At 40.3% G+C, this 16857-nt stretch overlaps 1 protein-coding gene across 2 annotated transcripts in view; it reads right to left on the reverse strand.

Moving 5' to 3' along the window:
• Positions 1-897: 897 nt before the first annotated feature.
• Positions 898-16857, reverse strand: part of LOC121379900 — a 21735-nt gene continuing 5775 nt past the window's right edge. For both annotated transcript variants that reach the window (XM_041508571.1, XM_041508572.1), the window contains exons 2-6: positions 15116-15270; positions 9445-9567; positions 7523-7645; positions 6703-6828; positions 898-1262 (exon numbers count right to left, since the gene is read on the reverse strand). In XM_041508571.1, the coding sequence (XP_041364505.1) occupies positions 1132-1262; positions 6703-6828; positions 7523-7645; positions 9445-9567; positions 15116-15270 (658 nt within the window). In that variant the 3' untranslated portion in view covers positions 898-1131. The remainder of the gene's footprint in view (positions 1263-6702; positions 6829-7522; positions 7646-9444; positions 9568-15115; positions 15271-16857) is intronic.

A 16857-nucleotide genomic window follows, 5' to 3' on the forward strand; every position in this document is an offset into this window, starting at 1 on the left:
CAACCGTGCATCCCATTATGCACTTAGTCTAGGTGTGGAGGCCAGGTGCCAGTAGTTACGTAATACCTCCGCGAGTGCGCTTTTTACAACCGTGATTTTGGCGACTTGGCGTCATTGAGTCTGGCGATCTAAGAGAAAGATATGCCGTCATGGTCGCTGTGGAAATTCACTTGATACGTGAGGTACCGCCTTGTACCCCCAGGCGATATTCGGTTTTTTAATAAATAGCTAGGGTTTTAGAGATATCGAGGAGAAATATAGGAAGGCTCCAGGGGATCGCTGTCCGTCCTGACTGGGAAATAATTTTATTTCTGCTCTGTGTATAACCTTGATGTGATTGATGTGACTTTAAATATTTTAATACTGTATTATACCAATATTATTTAGACGGTGCTGCCGGTCATCTGACGCAGTATACTGTAGGCTCACCGTTCTGATATATATATATAAAGCTTATACAGTCATCCTAGAGGACCTAGGTAAACTGTAGGTTATTGTCTTTATTGTGATAGGTACCAGTATTAAGTCTGTATTACAAGGTTACTGAACGAGTAGTTAGGGTTAATTAAAAATTAACCAGTTAGGAATAGAGTTGTAATTCCTTTATTAATTAAGTTCTCCTGGAAGCGTTTCTCAATTATCACACGTGTGGGTGTTGTGTCACGGTGAAGTGATTAGCATATTGTGTAAACTAGACACCTAGAGATTAACTAATTAAGTGATCAGTTCTGGGTTGTTATTATTTGTTGTTGTTAATTAACTACTGCGGCAGTACATTTGTCAGCGTAGGTTAATACAGATTCCAAAGTGTATTGTGTTTTTGTTGTGTTTTCTAGTGAACTAAACGTGCTATAATAATATATACTTTATATAAGATCTTATCGCTGATCATACCTAGACGAGCCAGCGGGTATAACCGCCCGTTACAGAGAGATCTAATAGATATACAGTTAGGAGAGATATTTGGATAATCGTGTTTCATTCAGTTACGGGTATTATAGGATCCCCGTGACAAGTTATGACAATTATTATAAAGCACTGACTCACGAATCACTCTCTTTCCGATATAATCATCTAAGTGGAATCAAATGTTATACGGTGTATTAATTACACATCATGTAACAGAATGATCTAAGGGAGACAATTGTAGCTGAACTGTCCGTCTGCAAAAGTACAGGAGCAGTATCCATACACCGTGTCACTTATCTTGTAAGGGAAGAAGTCCCCGAGATCGTGGCACAGTCCATTGACGTCACGACAACCTGGAAAAAACAAAAACAAAACGAGGAAAAGGAAGGATTAGATTATTATCGTGGCACTGTCCATTAACGTCATGATAACCTGGGAAAACCCCCAAAAACGAAACAAGGAAAGGAAGGATTGTAATCGTGGCACTGTCCACTAACGTCACGACAACCTGGAAAACAAAAACAAAACAAGGAAAGGAAGGATTGTAATCGTGATACTGTCCACTAACGTCACGACATCCTGGAAAACCAAAAACAAAACAAGAAAAGGAAGGATTGTAATCGTGACACTGTCCACTAACGTCACGACATCCTGGAAAACAAAAACAAAACAAGGAAAGGAAGGATTGCAATCGTGACACTGTCCACTAACGTCACGACATCCTGGAAAACCAAAAAGAAAACAAGGAAAGGAAGGATTGTAATCGTGATACTGTCCACTAACGTCACGACATCCTGGAAAACAAAAACAAAACAAGGAAAGGAAGGATTGTAATCGTGACACTGTCCACTAACGTGACGACATCCTTGAAAACCAAAAAGAAAACAAGGAAAGGAAGGATTGTAATCGTGACACTGTCCACTAACGTCACGACATCCTGGAAAAACAAAACAAGGAAAGGAAGGATTGTAATCGTGACACTGTCCACTAACGTCACGACAACCTGGAAAACAAAAAAAACAAAACAAGGAAAGGATTGTAATCGTGACCCTGTCCACTAACGTCACGGACAACCTGGAAAAACTAAACAAGGAAAGGAAGGATTGTAATCGTGACACTGTCCACTAACGTCACGACATCCTGGAAAACAAAACAAGGAAAGGAAGGATTGTAATCGTGACACTGTCCATTAACGTCACGACATCCTGGAAAACCAAAAACAAAACAAGGAAAGGAAGGATTGTAATCGTGACCCTGTCCACTAACGTCACGACATCCTGGAAAACCAAAAACAAAACAAGGAAAGGAAGGATTGTAATCGTGACACTTTCCACTAACGTCACGGACAACCTGGAAAAACAAAACAAGGAAAGGAAGGATTGTAATCGTGACACTGTCCACTAACGTCACGACATCCTGGAAAACAAAACAAGGAAAGGAAGGATTGTAATCGTGACACTGTCCATTAACGTCACGACATCCTGGAAAACCAAAAACAAAACAAGGAAAGGAAGGATTGTAATCGTGACACTGTCCACTAACGTCACGACATCCTGGAAAACCAAAAACAAAACAAGGAAAGGAAGGATTGTAATCGTGACACTGTCCACTAACGTCATGACATCCTGGAAAAACAAAACAAGGAAAGGAAGGATTGTAATCGTGACACTGTCCACTAACGTCACGACATCCTGGAAAACAAAACAAGGAAAGGAAGGATTGTAATTGTGACACTGTCCATTAACGTCATGACAACCTGGAAAACAAAAACAAAACAAGGAAAGGAAGGATTGTAATCGTGACACTGTCCACTAACGTCACGACATCCTGGAAAACCAAAAACGAAACAAGGAAAGGAAGGATTATCCTGACACTGTCCATTAACGTCACGGACAACCTGGAAAAACAAATAGAAAACAAGGAAAGGAAAGATTGTTATCGTGACACTGTCCATTAACTTCACGATAACCTGGAAAAAAACAAAATAAAACAAGGAAAGAAAGGATTGTTCAACGACACCTCAGCTCATTTTTAAACTACAGAAAGGAAAAAAAAAACCCCGTCTTGTTCAACTTCGTCACCAGGTCACGTTAGTTTATTATTTATTAGTTATCGGATGTCAAACATGTCTGACATAGTCTTGAAGGAAACCCGTTTAATTTTTCCATTAGCAGAACGGAATCTGTTATATGCAGGTTGTTTCTCGTTCCAGCCAGTGCACCACGACTAGTATATCAAAAGTCATGGTGTGTGCTTACCTTTCTGTGCCTTGGTCCATATAAAGGACCCCTTGCTTCTCTAAGACTATACGTCAGAATTACCAAATGTTTGAATTAAAAATAAAAAAATGTTTCACCCCCCAAAAAAAAACCCACCCAATCCAATCCAACAAATTAATAAAAACGTTTGACACCCAGTAATCGATGATTAATAAATCAGTGTACTTTAGTGCTGTCGTGAGTTCAAATATGACAAATATAGCCATTTTGCGATGTACGTATCTCAACAGGAAGTGTATTTGAGTTCTCAAGTTGAATGAAAGAAAGAAAGGAATGTTTTATTTAACAACGCACTCAACACATTTTATTTACGGTTATATGGCATCGGACATATGGTTAAGGACCACACAGATATTGAGAGAGGAAACCCGCTGTCTCCACTTCATGGGCTACTCTTTTCGATTAGCAGCAATGGATCTTTTATATGCACCATCCCACAGACAGGATAACACATACCACGGCCTTTGATATACTAGTCGTGGTGCACTGACTGGAACGAGAAATAACCCAATGGGCCCACCGACGGGGGATCGATCCCAGACCGACCGCGCATCAAGCGAACGCTTTACCACTGGGCTACGTCCCGACCCAACTCTCAAGTTGAATGATTCACTGATTTATTGTTCAAAATAGCAAAATGTGACCTTTCGTTAATTTTGTTGTCAGAATGAACAGTTCTTGTTCATGTAGTTTTAATTAAAATAAACATATAAATTTAAATACTAACCTAGGAAGTAAAATATTGCTTGCTGTTATTTTTAAAAGTAGCAGGCCAAACGAACAATGTCCTGCTAAGAAAAACACATATGGTCTGATGGAAATAAGACAGCAAGGGGTGACTGGAGGGTTCGAGACAGTGTGGAAAATTAGAATCCCTGAGATGTACTTTTAGAGTTTTATGGAATTAAAATATAACAGAATTACAAGATAAATAGCTGATGACAAAATATGATTCGCGATTTTTTGGTAGTTTTAGCATGGTCATTTCTGTTTTACTCGCTAGGTTTAAAAAACCGGACTGCTTTTCAAAGGTCGCTTTTAACAGGCAGCTATTTCGAGCACTGAATCATTGCATTTTAGACTGTTTTATTATCCTAGTGTATATGTACCGCTATTCAATGTGTAATACTACAATCTGGGGCGTAGCCAGAGAGAAAGAAAAAACGCCGAGTAAAACCCTGACCTGTAAAATAAATATCAGTGTCATGGGAAAAATAAAATAAATCTGGCGCAATTCCAGCAAGCGCCTCGTCTGCCTCATGCTGGCTACGCCATTGACAATACTAGATGCAGCCTGTGCTACGCACTGGAACGTTTATATTGAGCGTGGCGGCCTTACATAGGACTTTACCACTGAAATACAACCGCCGTGTAAATAGCCCAAATAGACCTCTTTCTCATTCCTATTGCGCATGGGTGCGAAGAGTAACGTCCCTTGACAAAATAGACTGAAACTAGTCGAGGCTATAGCGATTTCTGTGTTAAAGGGACATTCCTGAGTTTGTTGCAATTTTAAAGATGATATTGACTGACAGAGACTTTTTAACGATTGTAATTACATATCAAATATATTTTCCTGCATAAAATATTAGTGGCTGTATATTAAACGTGTTTCTGATCGTTATAATATTTGTACTAGGTTAAATTTCATTTTATTTCCTAAAATATTATTTTTTCGTAGGGAAATTATTTGAAGACAAAATCCAGTTTGGGCTTCTTACAAACATTAAGACGGCCAGAAACACATTGAATATACAGACACTGATATTCTAAATAAGAAAATATATTTAATTTGTAAGTAATCGTAGAAATATTTTATTAGTCCGAAAAATCTTACAATGCAGCAAACTCAGGAACGTCCCTTTAAGTAACAAATGTGGCGACCGGCATCACGGTTGTATTAATGAAATTCATCTTTTTTACGCAATATTTAGCACGATGTGTGTACGATAGTCGACTGGACGAAATACAAAGAAGGCTGTCGGCAGTACAAATGAAAAGAGAAGAAGTGGTCAGAACGATGAGAAATTGTTAAAACTTCCTCGCGTATTATTTTATGAATACCGCGGTATGGGCATTCTTGCAATACAGTGTGCCACTGACATTATGCAGAGGTGAATAGCCATTACATTGGTAATATATTCCTAACAACTAATTGGAGTTACATACAGGACCCGGTTTGGCATTTATTTTAATCGTCGCCTTAACCCTACATAGTTTGTGTATTAAAATTAATTATACTCTACAACATAAGAGACGGCACTTATGATCACAGCCGTAACTTTTTGATTGGATACAGTATGACACAAAACCTACGACCACCCCGCCCCGCCCCACCCCCCCCCCAAAAAAAAAAGAGAAAAAAAAAGCATAACCTAAAAAAACATGAAAATAGAGTAAAATGTCTTCAGCTAGACAAAAACAAACCCACAAACCCCCCCCCCCCCCAAAAAAAAAAAAAACAAACAAAGAAACAAACACAAAAGAAAATTCATAAAACAACCAACAAACAAACTGCAACCCGCCGCCCCCCAAAGCAACCTTACCCAAACAAAAAAGAAAATACACCCCCCCCCCCAAAAAAAACAAAACAAAAAAAACAAACAAAAAAACATCAACAACAACAAAAACACCTTAAAAAAACCCTTCCTAACAACACCCCCAAAACAACACCCCAAAATGAAAACCAGTATTAAAAGGCCAATACTTTTTCGTATTTTTGTGATGTGCAGCTTTACCTCCAGCTACTCTAGCTACACGTATAGTTACGACTCTGTATTAATAACTTCAAAACGATACTGTCACGGCGAGCCGATCCCGTGTCGTGTACTATAGATATTTTATAGGTCCCTTACATCAGAATAACTCATAATAGTGTCGTGTACTATAGATATTTAAAAGGTCCATCACCTCAGAATAACTCATAATCGTCTCGTGTACTATATATATATATATATATATATATGTTAAAGGACCGTCACCTCAGAATAACTCATAATCGTCTCGTGTACTATATATATGTATATATATATATACATATATATACAATGTATATATATTAAAGGACCGTCACCTCAGAATAACTCATAATGGCGGTGTCGTATACTATAGATATTATAAAGGTCCGTCATCTCATAATCGTCGTTTGTTGTACAATTATGTCGCTAAAACACTTTCCATTTGAGGGAGAAGTACCTTTAAAGGCTATTAATATATTATAATATGGTAACCTCAAGGACAGATCTAGAATTTTTATACAGGGAGGTGTGGGTCCAAAACTACTTATACATGAAATTAAAAACGAACAAAAAACAACCAGACAACTCCCCCAACCCACCCACCCCCTAAAAAAACCTACAACACCGTTTTGCTCTTATAGACAAGCATTTTAAAATAAGTTAAAAAAATATATATATATTTGAAAGCTGGGGTGGGGGGTGGGGGTGGGGGGTGGGTGTCCGAAACCCTAGAACCCACTGGGTTCGCGCCTGAACCTTTAATGACAAAGACTCACGTCCGCCTAGCAGCTCCACTTTGAAGACTATCCCTAAATGGGTGATTTCTATTTTACACATGTAGAGGTTGCAGTCGTGGTACCACGTGGTGCCCACCCGATGGCATTTGTTGTGAAAGTCACATCCTTAAAAACAAACAAACAACACGTGTTTACCATATCATTAGGCCTTAATAGAAACTACATAAGAAAACAATAGATACAACTTTGTGGGATAATGGTTTAGTTTGTCTGTGGTTATTGAGATGCAAAGAAGAAGGAAGGAAATGTTTTAATTAACGACGCTCTCAACACATTTTATTTGCGGTTATATGGCGTCGGACATATGGTTAAGGATCACACAGATATTGAGGGAGGAAACCCGCTGTCGGCACTTCATGGGCTACTGTTTTCGATTAGCAGCAATGGATCTTTTATATGCACCATCCCATAGACAGGATAGCACATACCACGACCCTTGATGTACCAGTCGGGGTGCACTGGCTGCATATATATATATATATATATATATATATATATATATATATATATATATATATATATATAAAATCACACACACACACTGAGACACACACCTCAATACTAGTATCTCTTTATCTCCCTTCATCTCTCACATTCTCTCTCTCAATATTCCTTCTTTTCTTTGTTCATTCACCCCTAAGAACACTCCACCCACCCACCCACCCAAGAACACATTGCCACCTCCACCCCACCCCTATTTACTCCCCTACTCGTGTTTAGGGTGTATATGGTGAGTTCTAATGCGCCTGATCTGCCACCCCACCCACCTCCAAGGTACCAGACTAATGGTGGAAGTTACCTTCCTGCACCGTGACAAAATCGGTATCACCGTCGTCATTCTGTACACACATTTCTATTGAGCATGCGCGAGTCCTGATGGAGTTTAGTGACCAGCAAGTGTCCCCATCACGACAATGGGCTCCTGAAATATATACATAACATTCTATATTTTTAAAAATCCCTTTACGTCAAATGGAAACAGACTATTTGACATATAACTATTTTCTTTTACACAAAATGTCTATGTAAATAATTTTTATTTTTATTTTTATTTTATCTTTTAATAAAAATCACCTCAAATAGCAGGGCTCGAAATAGGAAGTAAAATATGGCCTGTTGTTATTTATTTTTTAGCAAAATAGCAAGCCAAAACAAAATATTGCCTGCAAGAAAAAATATGGCCTGCTAATTAAAAAATATGGTCTGTCGGAAATAGACAGCTTGGGGCGAGTGGAGGGTTGGGGACAGTGTGTAGAAAATTAGTACATCTGAGATGTATTTTAGAGCATTATAAACTTCAAATATAACATAATCACGAGCTCAGCCTCAGCTAAATAGAAGGAAGGAAATGTTTTATTTAACGACGCACTCAACACATTTTATTTTACGGTTATATGGCATCAGACATATGGTTAAGGACCACACAGATATTGAGAGTGGAAACCCGCTGTCGCCACTTCATGGGCTACTCTTTTCGATTACCAGCAAGGGATCGTTTATATGCACCATCCCACCAACATGATAACACATACCACGATCTTTGTTAAACCAGTTGTGGAGCACTGGCTGGAACGAGAAATAGCCCAATAGGCCCACCGACTGGGATCGATCCCAGACTGACCTCGCACAGAGCGAGCGCTTTACCACTGGTGCTATGTCCAGCCCCCAGCCAAATACAAGATGAGATGATCGTACATGATCGATGTTGTTTTGTTTTGTTTTTAATGACCTGCGATTTTGGGGATAATTTTACCAGGTAAATCTTTATTTCACCTGCTAGGTCTAAAACAATGGATTGCTTTTCGTTTTTCTCACAGGCCTCTATTTTGAGCTTGAAAATGTATAAATAAAATCTCATTTTTAATACAGGAGTGAAGACAAAATGATGGAACAGCCTAGGTAGGCTGGGGTAGGTTCAGTCAACCGCTTGTCGCTAACGTTCGCTCAACTTTTTTACGCTACAGAGTAAACCGCATTATCACTATGGGAACCAGTCAACATAGTTTGCGAACGTTTAGCTAAATACGGCTGGCTGAACATAGCCAGTTATACCCCCCCCCCCACCCCCCACCCGGCTAAAAATGAATGCAAGTAACTATATTAAGTAGCGCTGATGTACGCATCAGTTTGAAACAGTTCACAATAAACAGTCTCTCTCTCTCTCTCTCTCTCTCTCTCTCTCTCTCTCTCTCTCTCTCTCTCTCTCTCTCTCTCTCTCTCTCTCTCTCTCTCTGAGGTATTCTGTAAAATTTATAATTTCAAATTATAAACATTTACATATTATTTCGGAACCCCCCCCCCTTATCTAAAGCATAATCCGCCCCTGTTTAACGACACAACTAGAGCACATTGATTTATTAATCATCGGCTAATGTCAAACATTTGGTAATTGTCTTAGAGAGGAAACCCACTACATTTTTTCCGTTGGTAGCAAGGGGTCTTTTATATGCATCATCCCACGGACACGACATCACATACCACGGCCTTTGATATACCAGTCGTGGACAGACAGGAATGAAGGCAGGTAAGTATATATCAGTATTACCTTTGGGAATTGTTCAATTAGAGCAACATAGTGCTACGTTCGTTACAGTAAGCGATGGCGAGAGCGTGCGTGCGTACAACTATATATGTAAACAAAGAAAATGTATATTTCTAAACTGTATTCATTTTGTTTGCAAACCGCTGTATCGCACGAGGTGCACCCCGCAGTTACCTCACCCTGATTGATAACGGTGTAGCCCCCTGACGGTCTACAGAGGTAGGTGACACAGGGTCCGGTCCTGGCTAGAACAAACTTCTCTCCGGGCTGGAACGTCTTACTCTCTACACTGCACGTCCTGGCTGAAAAACAAACAGAGCTGGACATTATACATACACAGACACATGTACATACACAGACACATGTACATACACAGACACATGTACATACACAGACACGGACAGGCACTTAGGCACATACACATACACATGTACATACACAGACACGAGCAGGCACTTAGGCACATACACATGTACATACACGGCCAGGCACTCGGGCATAAACACATGTACATACACAGACAAGGCCAGGCTGTCGGGCACATACACATGTACATACACAGACAAGGCCAGGCTGTCGGGCACATACACATGTACATACACAGACACGAGCAGGCACTTAGGCACATACACATGTACATACACGGCCAGGCACTCTGGCACACACACATGTACATACACAGACAAGACCATGCACTCGGGCACATACACATGTACATAGACAGACAAGGCCAGGCTCTCGGGCACAAACACATGTACATACACAGACACGGACAGGCACTCGGACACAAACACATATACATACACAGACACGGCCAGACACTCGTAGGGCCTATATACACAGACACGGCCAGGCTCTCGGGCACATACACATGTACATACACAGACACGAACAGGCACTCTGGCACACACACATGTACATACACAGACACGGCCAGGCACTCGGACACAAACACATGTACATACACAGACATGGACAGGCTCTCGGGCACATACACATGTACATACACGGACAGGCACTCTGGCACAGACATGTACATACACAGACACAGCGAGGCACTCGGTCACATACACATGTACATACACAGACACGGACAGGCACTCAGGCACAAGCATATGTACATACACAGACACGGCCAGGCACTCAGGCACAAACACGTACATACACAGACACGGCCAGGCATTCGGACACATACACATGTACACACACAGACACGGACAGGCACAAACATGTGTACATACACAGACACGGCCAGGCACTCGGGCACATACACATGTACATACACAGACATAGCCAGGCATTCGGACACATACACATGTACACACACAGACACGGACAGGCACAAACATATGTACATACACAAACACGGCCAGGCACTCGGGCACATACACATGTACATACACAGACATAGCCAGGCACTCGGGCATAAACACATGCACATACATAGACACGGCCAAGCACACGGGCACATACACATGTTCATACACAGACAGGGACAAGCACTCGGACACACACACACATGTACATACACAGACACAGCGAGGCACTCGGACACATACACATGTACACACACAGACGCGGACAGGCACTTAGGTACATACACATGTACATACACGGCCAGGCACTCGGGCACAAACACATGTACATACACAGACAAGGCCAGGCACTCAGGCACACACGCATGTACATACACAGACACGGCCAGGCACTCGGGCACAAACGCATGTACATACACAGACACGGCCAGGCATTCGGACACAAATACATGTACATACATAGACACGGCCAGACATTCGGACACAAACACATGTACATACACAGACACATACACGGCCAGGCACTCAGGCACTAACACATGTGCATACACAGACACGGCCAGGCACTCGGGCACAAACACATGTACATACACAGACAAGGCCAGGCACTCAGGCACACACGCATGTACATACACAGACACGGCCAGGCACTCAGGCACAAACGCATGTACATACACAGACACGGCCAGGCATGCAGGCACACGGCACATACACATGTCCATACACAGACACAGACAGGCACTTAGGTACATACACATGTACATACACGGCCAGGCACTCGGGCACTAACACATGTGCATACACAGACACGGCCAGGCACTCGGACACAAACACATGTACATACACAGACATGGCCAGGCACTCGGGCACATATACATGTACACACTCATACACGGACAGGCACTCAGGCACAAACACATACACAGACACGGCCAGACACTCAGACATAAACACATGTACAGACACAGAGATGGCCAGGCACTGGGGCACAAACGCATATACATACACAAACAAGGCCAGACACCCTGGCACACACACACACACACACACACACACACACACACACACACGTACATACACAGACACGATACTCCCCCCCCCTCTCTCTGTCTCTCTCTCTCACATATACTCTCGTTCTCTTTCTTTCACACACACACACACACACACACACACACACACACACACGGCACAGTTCGCCAATACTCTCAACTTAAAATGTACAAAAACAGCATTTAAATTATTAAAATTAAATTAAAGACAAAAATACGTAGACGTTATGAAAAAAAACACCGAAAAAAAAACCCCAAACAAAAATGTTTCTCAGGTAATTTTTGTGTGTCGGTTGAGTTTTAACAAACAGTATACATGTTTTCAAGGTCAATGACAGTTCATTTGTTTGATGGAGTAATGACAAAAGTGTTAATAATATCCAGCAGCCACTTAACATAGCTCTCAGTAATAGATATGCTTATACGAGTCCACGCTACTTGGTGAAGTTCTTAACAAATACTTGTTATACAGCTCCGACACATCTGGCTTGTATTATGTTGGAGCCTCACACTGATACTTCAAGACAACAAACATGTCTTCTTTGTGCAAAAATACTTTGAAAAATACATAAAAAGGAACAATATAAACTTAACCCTAATATACACCCCTCTCAAAACATCCAAAAAGAAAATGTTTACCCTGTTCCGAAAAAGAAAAACAACCAACACTCGTAAAAAAAAAAAAAAAAAAAAAAAAAAAAAAAATGAAAGCCATAGATTTTAAAATGATATGTTCTGGCCCATAACCGGCGTGTCAAGTGGGGGGTATAGACTTTGAATGAGACGGAACTTGTGTGGAGGGCGTTGCAAGACGAGGCGTGCGCCAAAGACACGAAACTGGTAACGGGGGATATGGGAGTCTTGCCCCAGAAAATGTTTGAATATTGACCCCTCTTTAGTGCTATTCTGGCGTGCTTTCTGCTGCTTTTGGAAGATTTTTAAAATCACGATTTTTGGTTTCGTTAATAACATTTATTTGATTCATCCGGAGAAATAAACTGAAGACATAGTAACCTTTTACGGTCAGTCCATTTCAAATCAACAAATTCGTCACGCATTTCGGTTTCAGATTCATATGAAATTTGTACAAGTATGCCTCAGTCATCTATGTACATGAATAAATCTGAAATATGGGCTCCGTTTTCAAAATGGTGTTTAAGAAATAGTCAATTCATATGAAATTTGTACAAGTATGTCTCAGTCATCTATGTACATGAATAAATCTGGAATATGGGCTCCGTTTTCAAAATCGTGTTTAAGAAATAGTCAATTTGCAAACCATGTTAAGTGTAAAATTTACCTCGAAATTTTCTATTCAATGTTTCAAATCCCATTATACCACCAAATAATGTACATTAGAAATCTGACATTTTGAATGGTCACTACGAAGGTTATAAAGGTCAGGGGCCTAATTCACTAAATTGTCGCAACTTTGCGATCTCGCAGTGCAATGCTAAAAGACTTACAAAGAGGATGCTTTGTTGTCTAGCAGAGCCTAAGAGACCTTTGTGAATTAGGCCCCTGATATCTAGCAGACTGGTAGTTTTCAGTAGTCATACTGAATGCCTAGAGACAGCTGAAAAATGTTTAAAATCCATTAGGCCTACACACATTTAAATCTTTGTTTTGTCAAATCCATCACAATTGCTGTATAAATCTTTGATTATTTTCAGGTGATGATTAATTAATATGGAAGAGCATGCTTCTGAAATTGGAAAAATAATTTTAAGTGCCTTTTCTTTGACAAAAACAGCCCCAAAACAATATGGGTATACTGTTAAAATCTCAAAACATGTCTCATTGTATAGGTAAAGGTATGTAGTTTATCAACTTTTATTATCTTTTCTAAGGAAATATATTTTTAATGCATGATTTTAGCACTCTCGAAGCAATGGAGTTGTCTTGACGGAAAAAAAAGTTAAATGTGTGTGCTATTAATATGTGACAACACGTATGTAATATAAAATCCCAAAACTTTATAGCTAATGGTATATAGTTTATGTGTATTTGGTTCAAATTTCAAGTGAATCCGAGAGCGACCCTAAATACTTACTGATTTGAGATGGTTTGACCCTATAAATGTTACTTTAAATGGACATTCCCGAGTTTGCTGCATTGTATGATGTTTCCGACTAATAAAATAGTTCTACGATTAAACTTATATATTAAATACGTTTTCTTGTTTGGAACATCAGTGTCTGTATATTCAATGTGTTTCTGGTCGTGTTAATATTTACAAGAAGCCCAAACTGGAGTTTGTCTTCAAATAATTTCGTATGTACGAAAAAATCTTTTTTTAGGAAATAAAATGAAATTTAACCTAGTACAAATACTAGAACGATCAAAAACACGTTTAATATACAGCCACTAATATTTTATGCAGATATATGCAGACATGCATCAAATATATTTGATACATGTACGTACTTATTGTCGTCAAAAACTCTCTGTTAGTCGATAACATCTTTAAAATCGCAGCAAACTCAGGAATGTCCCTTTAACACACTAGATATCATAACAGATAACTGCTATTCTGAATGATCGAGAGACATTATCTTTTATATTTCGCATTATTGCGAAGTTTCATTCATTTTAACATTCAAACAAACCAAAGAAACTGAAGGAAAAGGTTTGATATTATTATGTAGATGTAACCTGTGGTTACCACGGAAAAGTTTACATGGGATGTGGTGGCCCTACACTGGAACCCCCACCCCCATATCCACCCCACCCATGCAAATATTACCGCCGTGTAGATAGTCAACTTAATTAAGTAACACATATGGCGACCTCCATTGTGGTTGTATTTATGGAATTCTTTGCAAGACAGCTCTATGTATTATATATAAAAGATGCCTTTGCTGTTTTCTCGGTAAGAGTGGCCTATGTACTATGGCAGTGGGTTTGCTCTCTCTCTCTCTCTCTCTCTCTCTCTCTCTCTCTCTCTCTCTCTCTCTCTCTCTCTCTCTCTCTCTCTCTCTCTCTCTCTCTCTGTCTCTCTCTCTCTGTCTATCACTCTCCCTCTCCTGTCTGTCTCTTTCTCTCTCTCTCTCTCTCTCTCTCTCTCTCTCTCTCTCTCTCTCTCTCTCTCTCAAGTGTTGAAATAACCATATGTTGGACACCACATATCCCTATTTTAACAAATGTGCTGAGGTGTAGTTAAACAAAATAGTCCTTCCTCGTCATTTCAGTAATTTGAAGCACCGTGACGTTCATTTCATAGTATTCGTTATAACTTGATGTTCGTGATAAGGCTCTATTACGGTCCAAACACAATCACGGGCATACACCTCAGCTTTCTGGGCTGTCTGTCCAGAATAGCGAGTTAATGATTAATTGCCAGACATTAGTGTCAGAGAATTCGTTGTACACAGAGGGCGTACACCTCGCTGAACCGTTAAAATTCATTTTGAATGGGCGCCTGTATCGATATGCGAACACAAGTATCCGATGGCATCTACACCGCATTGACGTCATTACTTTACCAACAAGCCGCCGTTTCTCCAGAGAGAGGGATTTCCGGAACAGCCAATTCTTCTGTGGTTGTGTGTGACGTCGTGGGTAGAGCTCGACAGTCTCGAGAAGTCCCCAGACGGGCAGGATGAAGATAATCGAGACTATCTGCATAGCACACCAGCGCCTAGAAAGAACAGAAGAAGAAAAACATTTATTAAGTTTAAGTGGGGGTCTTTTTTAACAGTTTGATTACAATTTTCATTTTTGCAAGTGGCTTTTTCAGAGGCGTTTTCTACGTGTTCGAGTGTGTATGTATGTGTGTGTGTGCGTGTGCACTAGCGTGAGTGGTGTGTGCGTGCGTGCATACGCAAACGTACGTATGTGTGAGTCGGGGTAATTACCTTTAAAGTGCCACCTTTCATCTTTTTAATTTTTTCCTTTTTACTGGGATATTCATTTTAGCAGACAATTGAGACATTTTGGGCTTCAACAGACCCATCTCTAAAAGATTTCCTGAACTCGCCCTTATTTTTATATAAGCTACACTTTCCCATACACGGAATGTCACAGACATACAACTGTCGATGACTAAACAAAGTGTTAGGGTATCGTAAACAAACATTCCTTTCTTCGGCAGATAAGTAAATGGCATAGTCAGCTAACATGAAATAATTTGATGTGTTGGTCTCCTATCCGTGTAAAAACGTGCGCACGGGCGTAGGAAGGTGTCAAAACGTGTGTATGTGTGTGTGTGTGGGGGGGTGTGGGGGGGGGGGGGGGGGTCACACACATAAATATAAATACATGTATAAATATATAAAAGCCATGGCTGCTGCTACAAAGTGGGGGGGCACATGCTCCCCTTGCCCCCCCCCCCCCCCGCTTCCTATTCCAGTGGTGCATTCTATACTCAACAACGAAAATTTAGCTAATGTTAAAAGAAATGGCATAACATTAATAAATTAATCTATTTTTATTAATCTTCACATCTGAAATGTTTACCATTTACAAACAACATAAACTCATCAACCTTTGCCTTAACACAACAGGAGGACCTGGTTTTCTTTTAAGTTTATTCAACCATGACAAATTTAGACGTCATAAAAGATATTTGCTAAACTTTCGTTGTTGAGTACATTATGCACTTACAGCCGCTACATCTCGGCGCACCTACATGTACTCTAGAATCGTCTAATAATGTAGGGGCGGGACGTAGCCGAGTGGTAAAGCGTTCGCTTGATGCGTGGTCGGTCCAGGATCGATCCGCGCCGATGGATCCATTGGGCTATTTCTTTTTCCGGCCAGTGCTCCACAACTGGTGTAACAAAGGCCGTGGTATGTACTATCCTGTCTGTGGGATGGTGCATATAAAAGATCCTTTGCTGCTAATAGAAAAGAGTAGCCCACGAAATGGCGACAGCAGGTTTCCTCTCAATGTCTGTGTGGTCCTTAACCATATGTCTGACGCCATATAACCATAAATAAAATGTGTTGAGTGTGTCGTTAAATAAAACATTTCTTTCTTTCTTTCTAATAATGCAATGATAGATTCTAATCCTTGGCTTAGAATATTTTCTATACCAAAGTTTGTTTTGTTTAACGACACCACTAAAGCACATTGATTTATTGTATCGGCTATTGTATGTCAAAAACTTTTGTTAATTTTAACATATAGTCTTAGAAAGGAAACCCGCTACATTTTCCCATTATATGCACAATCCCACACACAGGATAACACATACCATGGCCTTAGATATACCAGTCCTGGTGC

Source organism: Gigantopelta aegis, chromosome 8 (assembly GCF_016097555.1).
Source record: "Gigantopelta aegis isolate Gae_Host chromosome 8, Gae_host_genome, whole genome shotgun sequence".
NCBI lineage: Eukaryota > Metazoa > Mollusca > Gastropoda > Neomphalida > Peltospiridae > Gigantopelta > Gigantopelta aegis.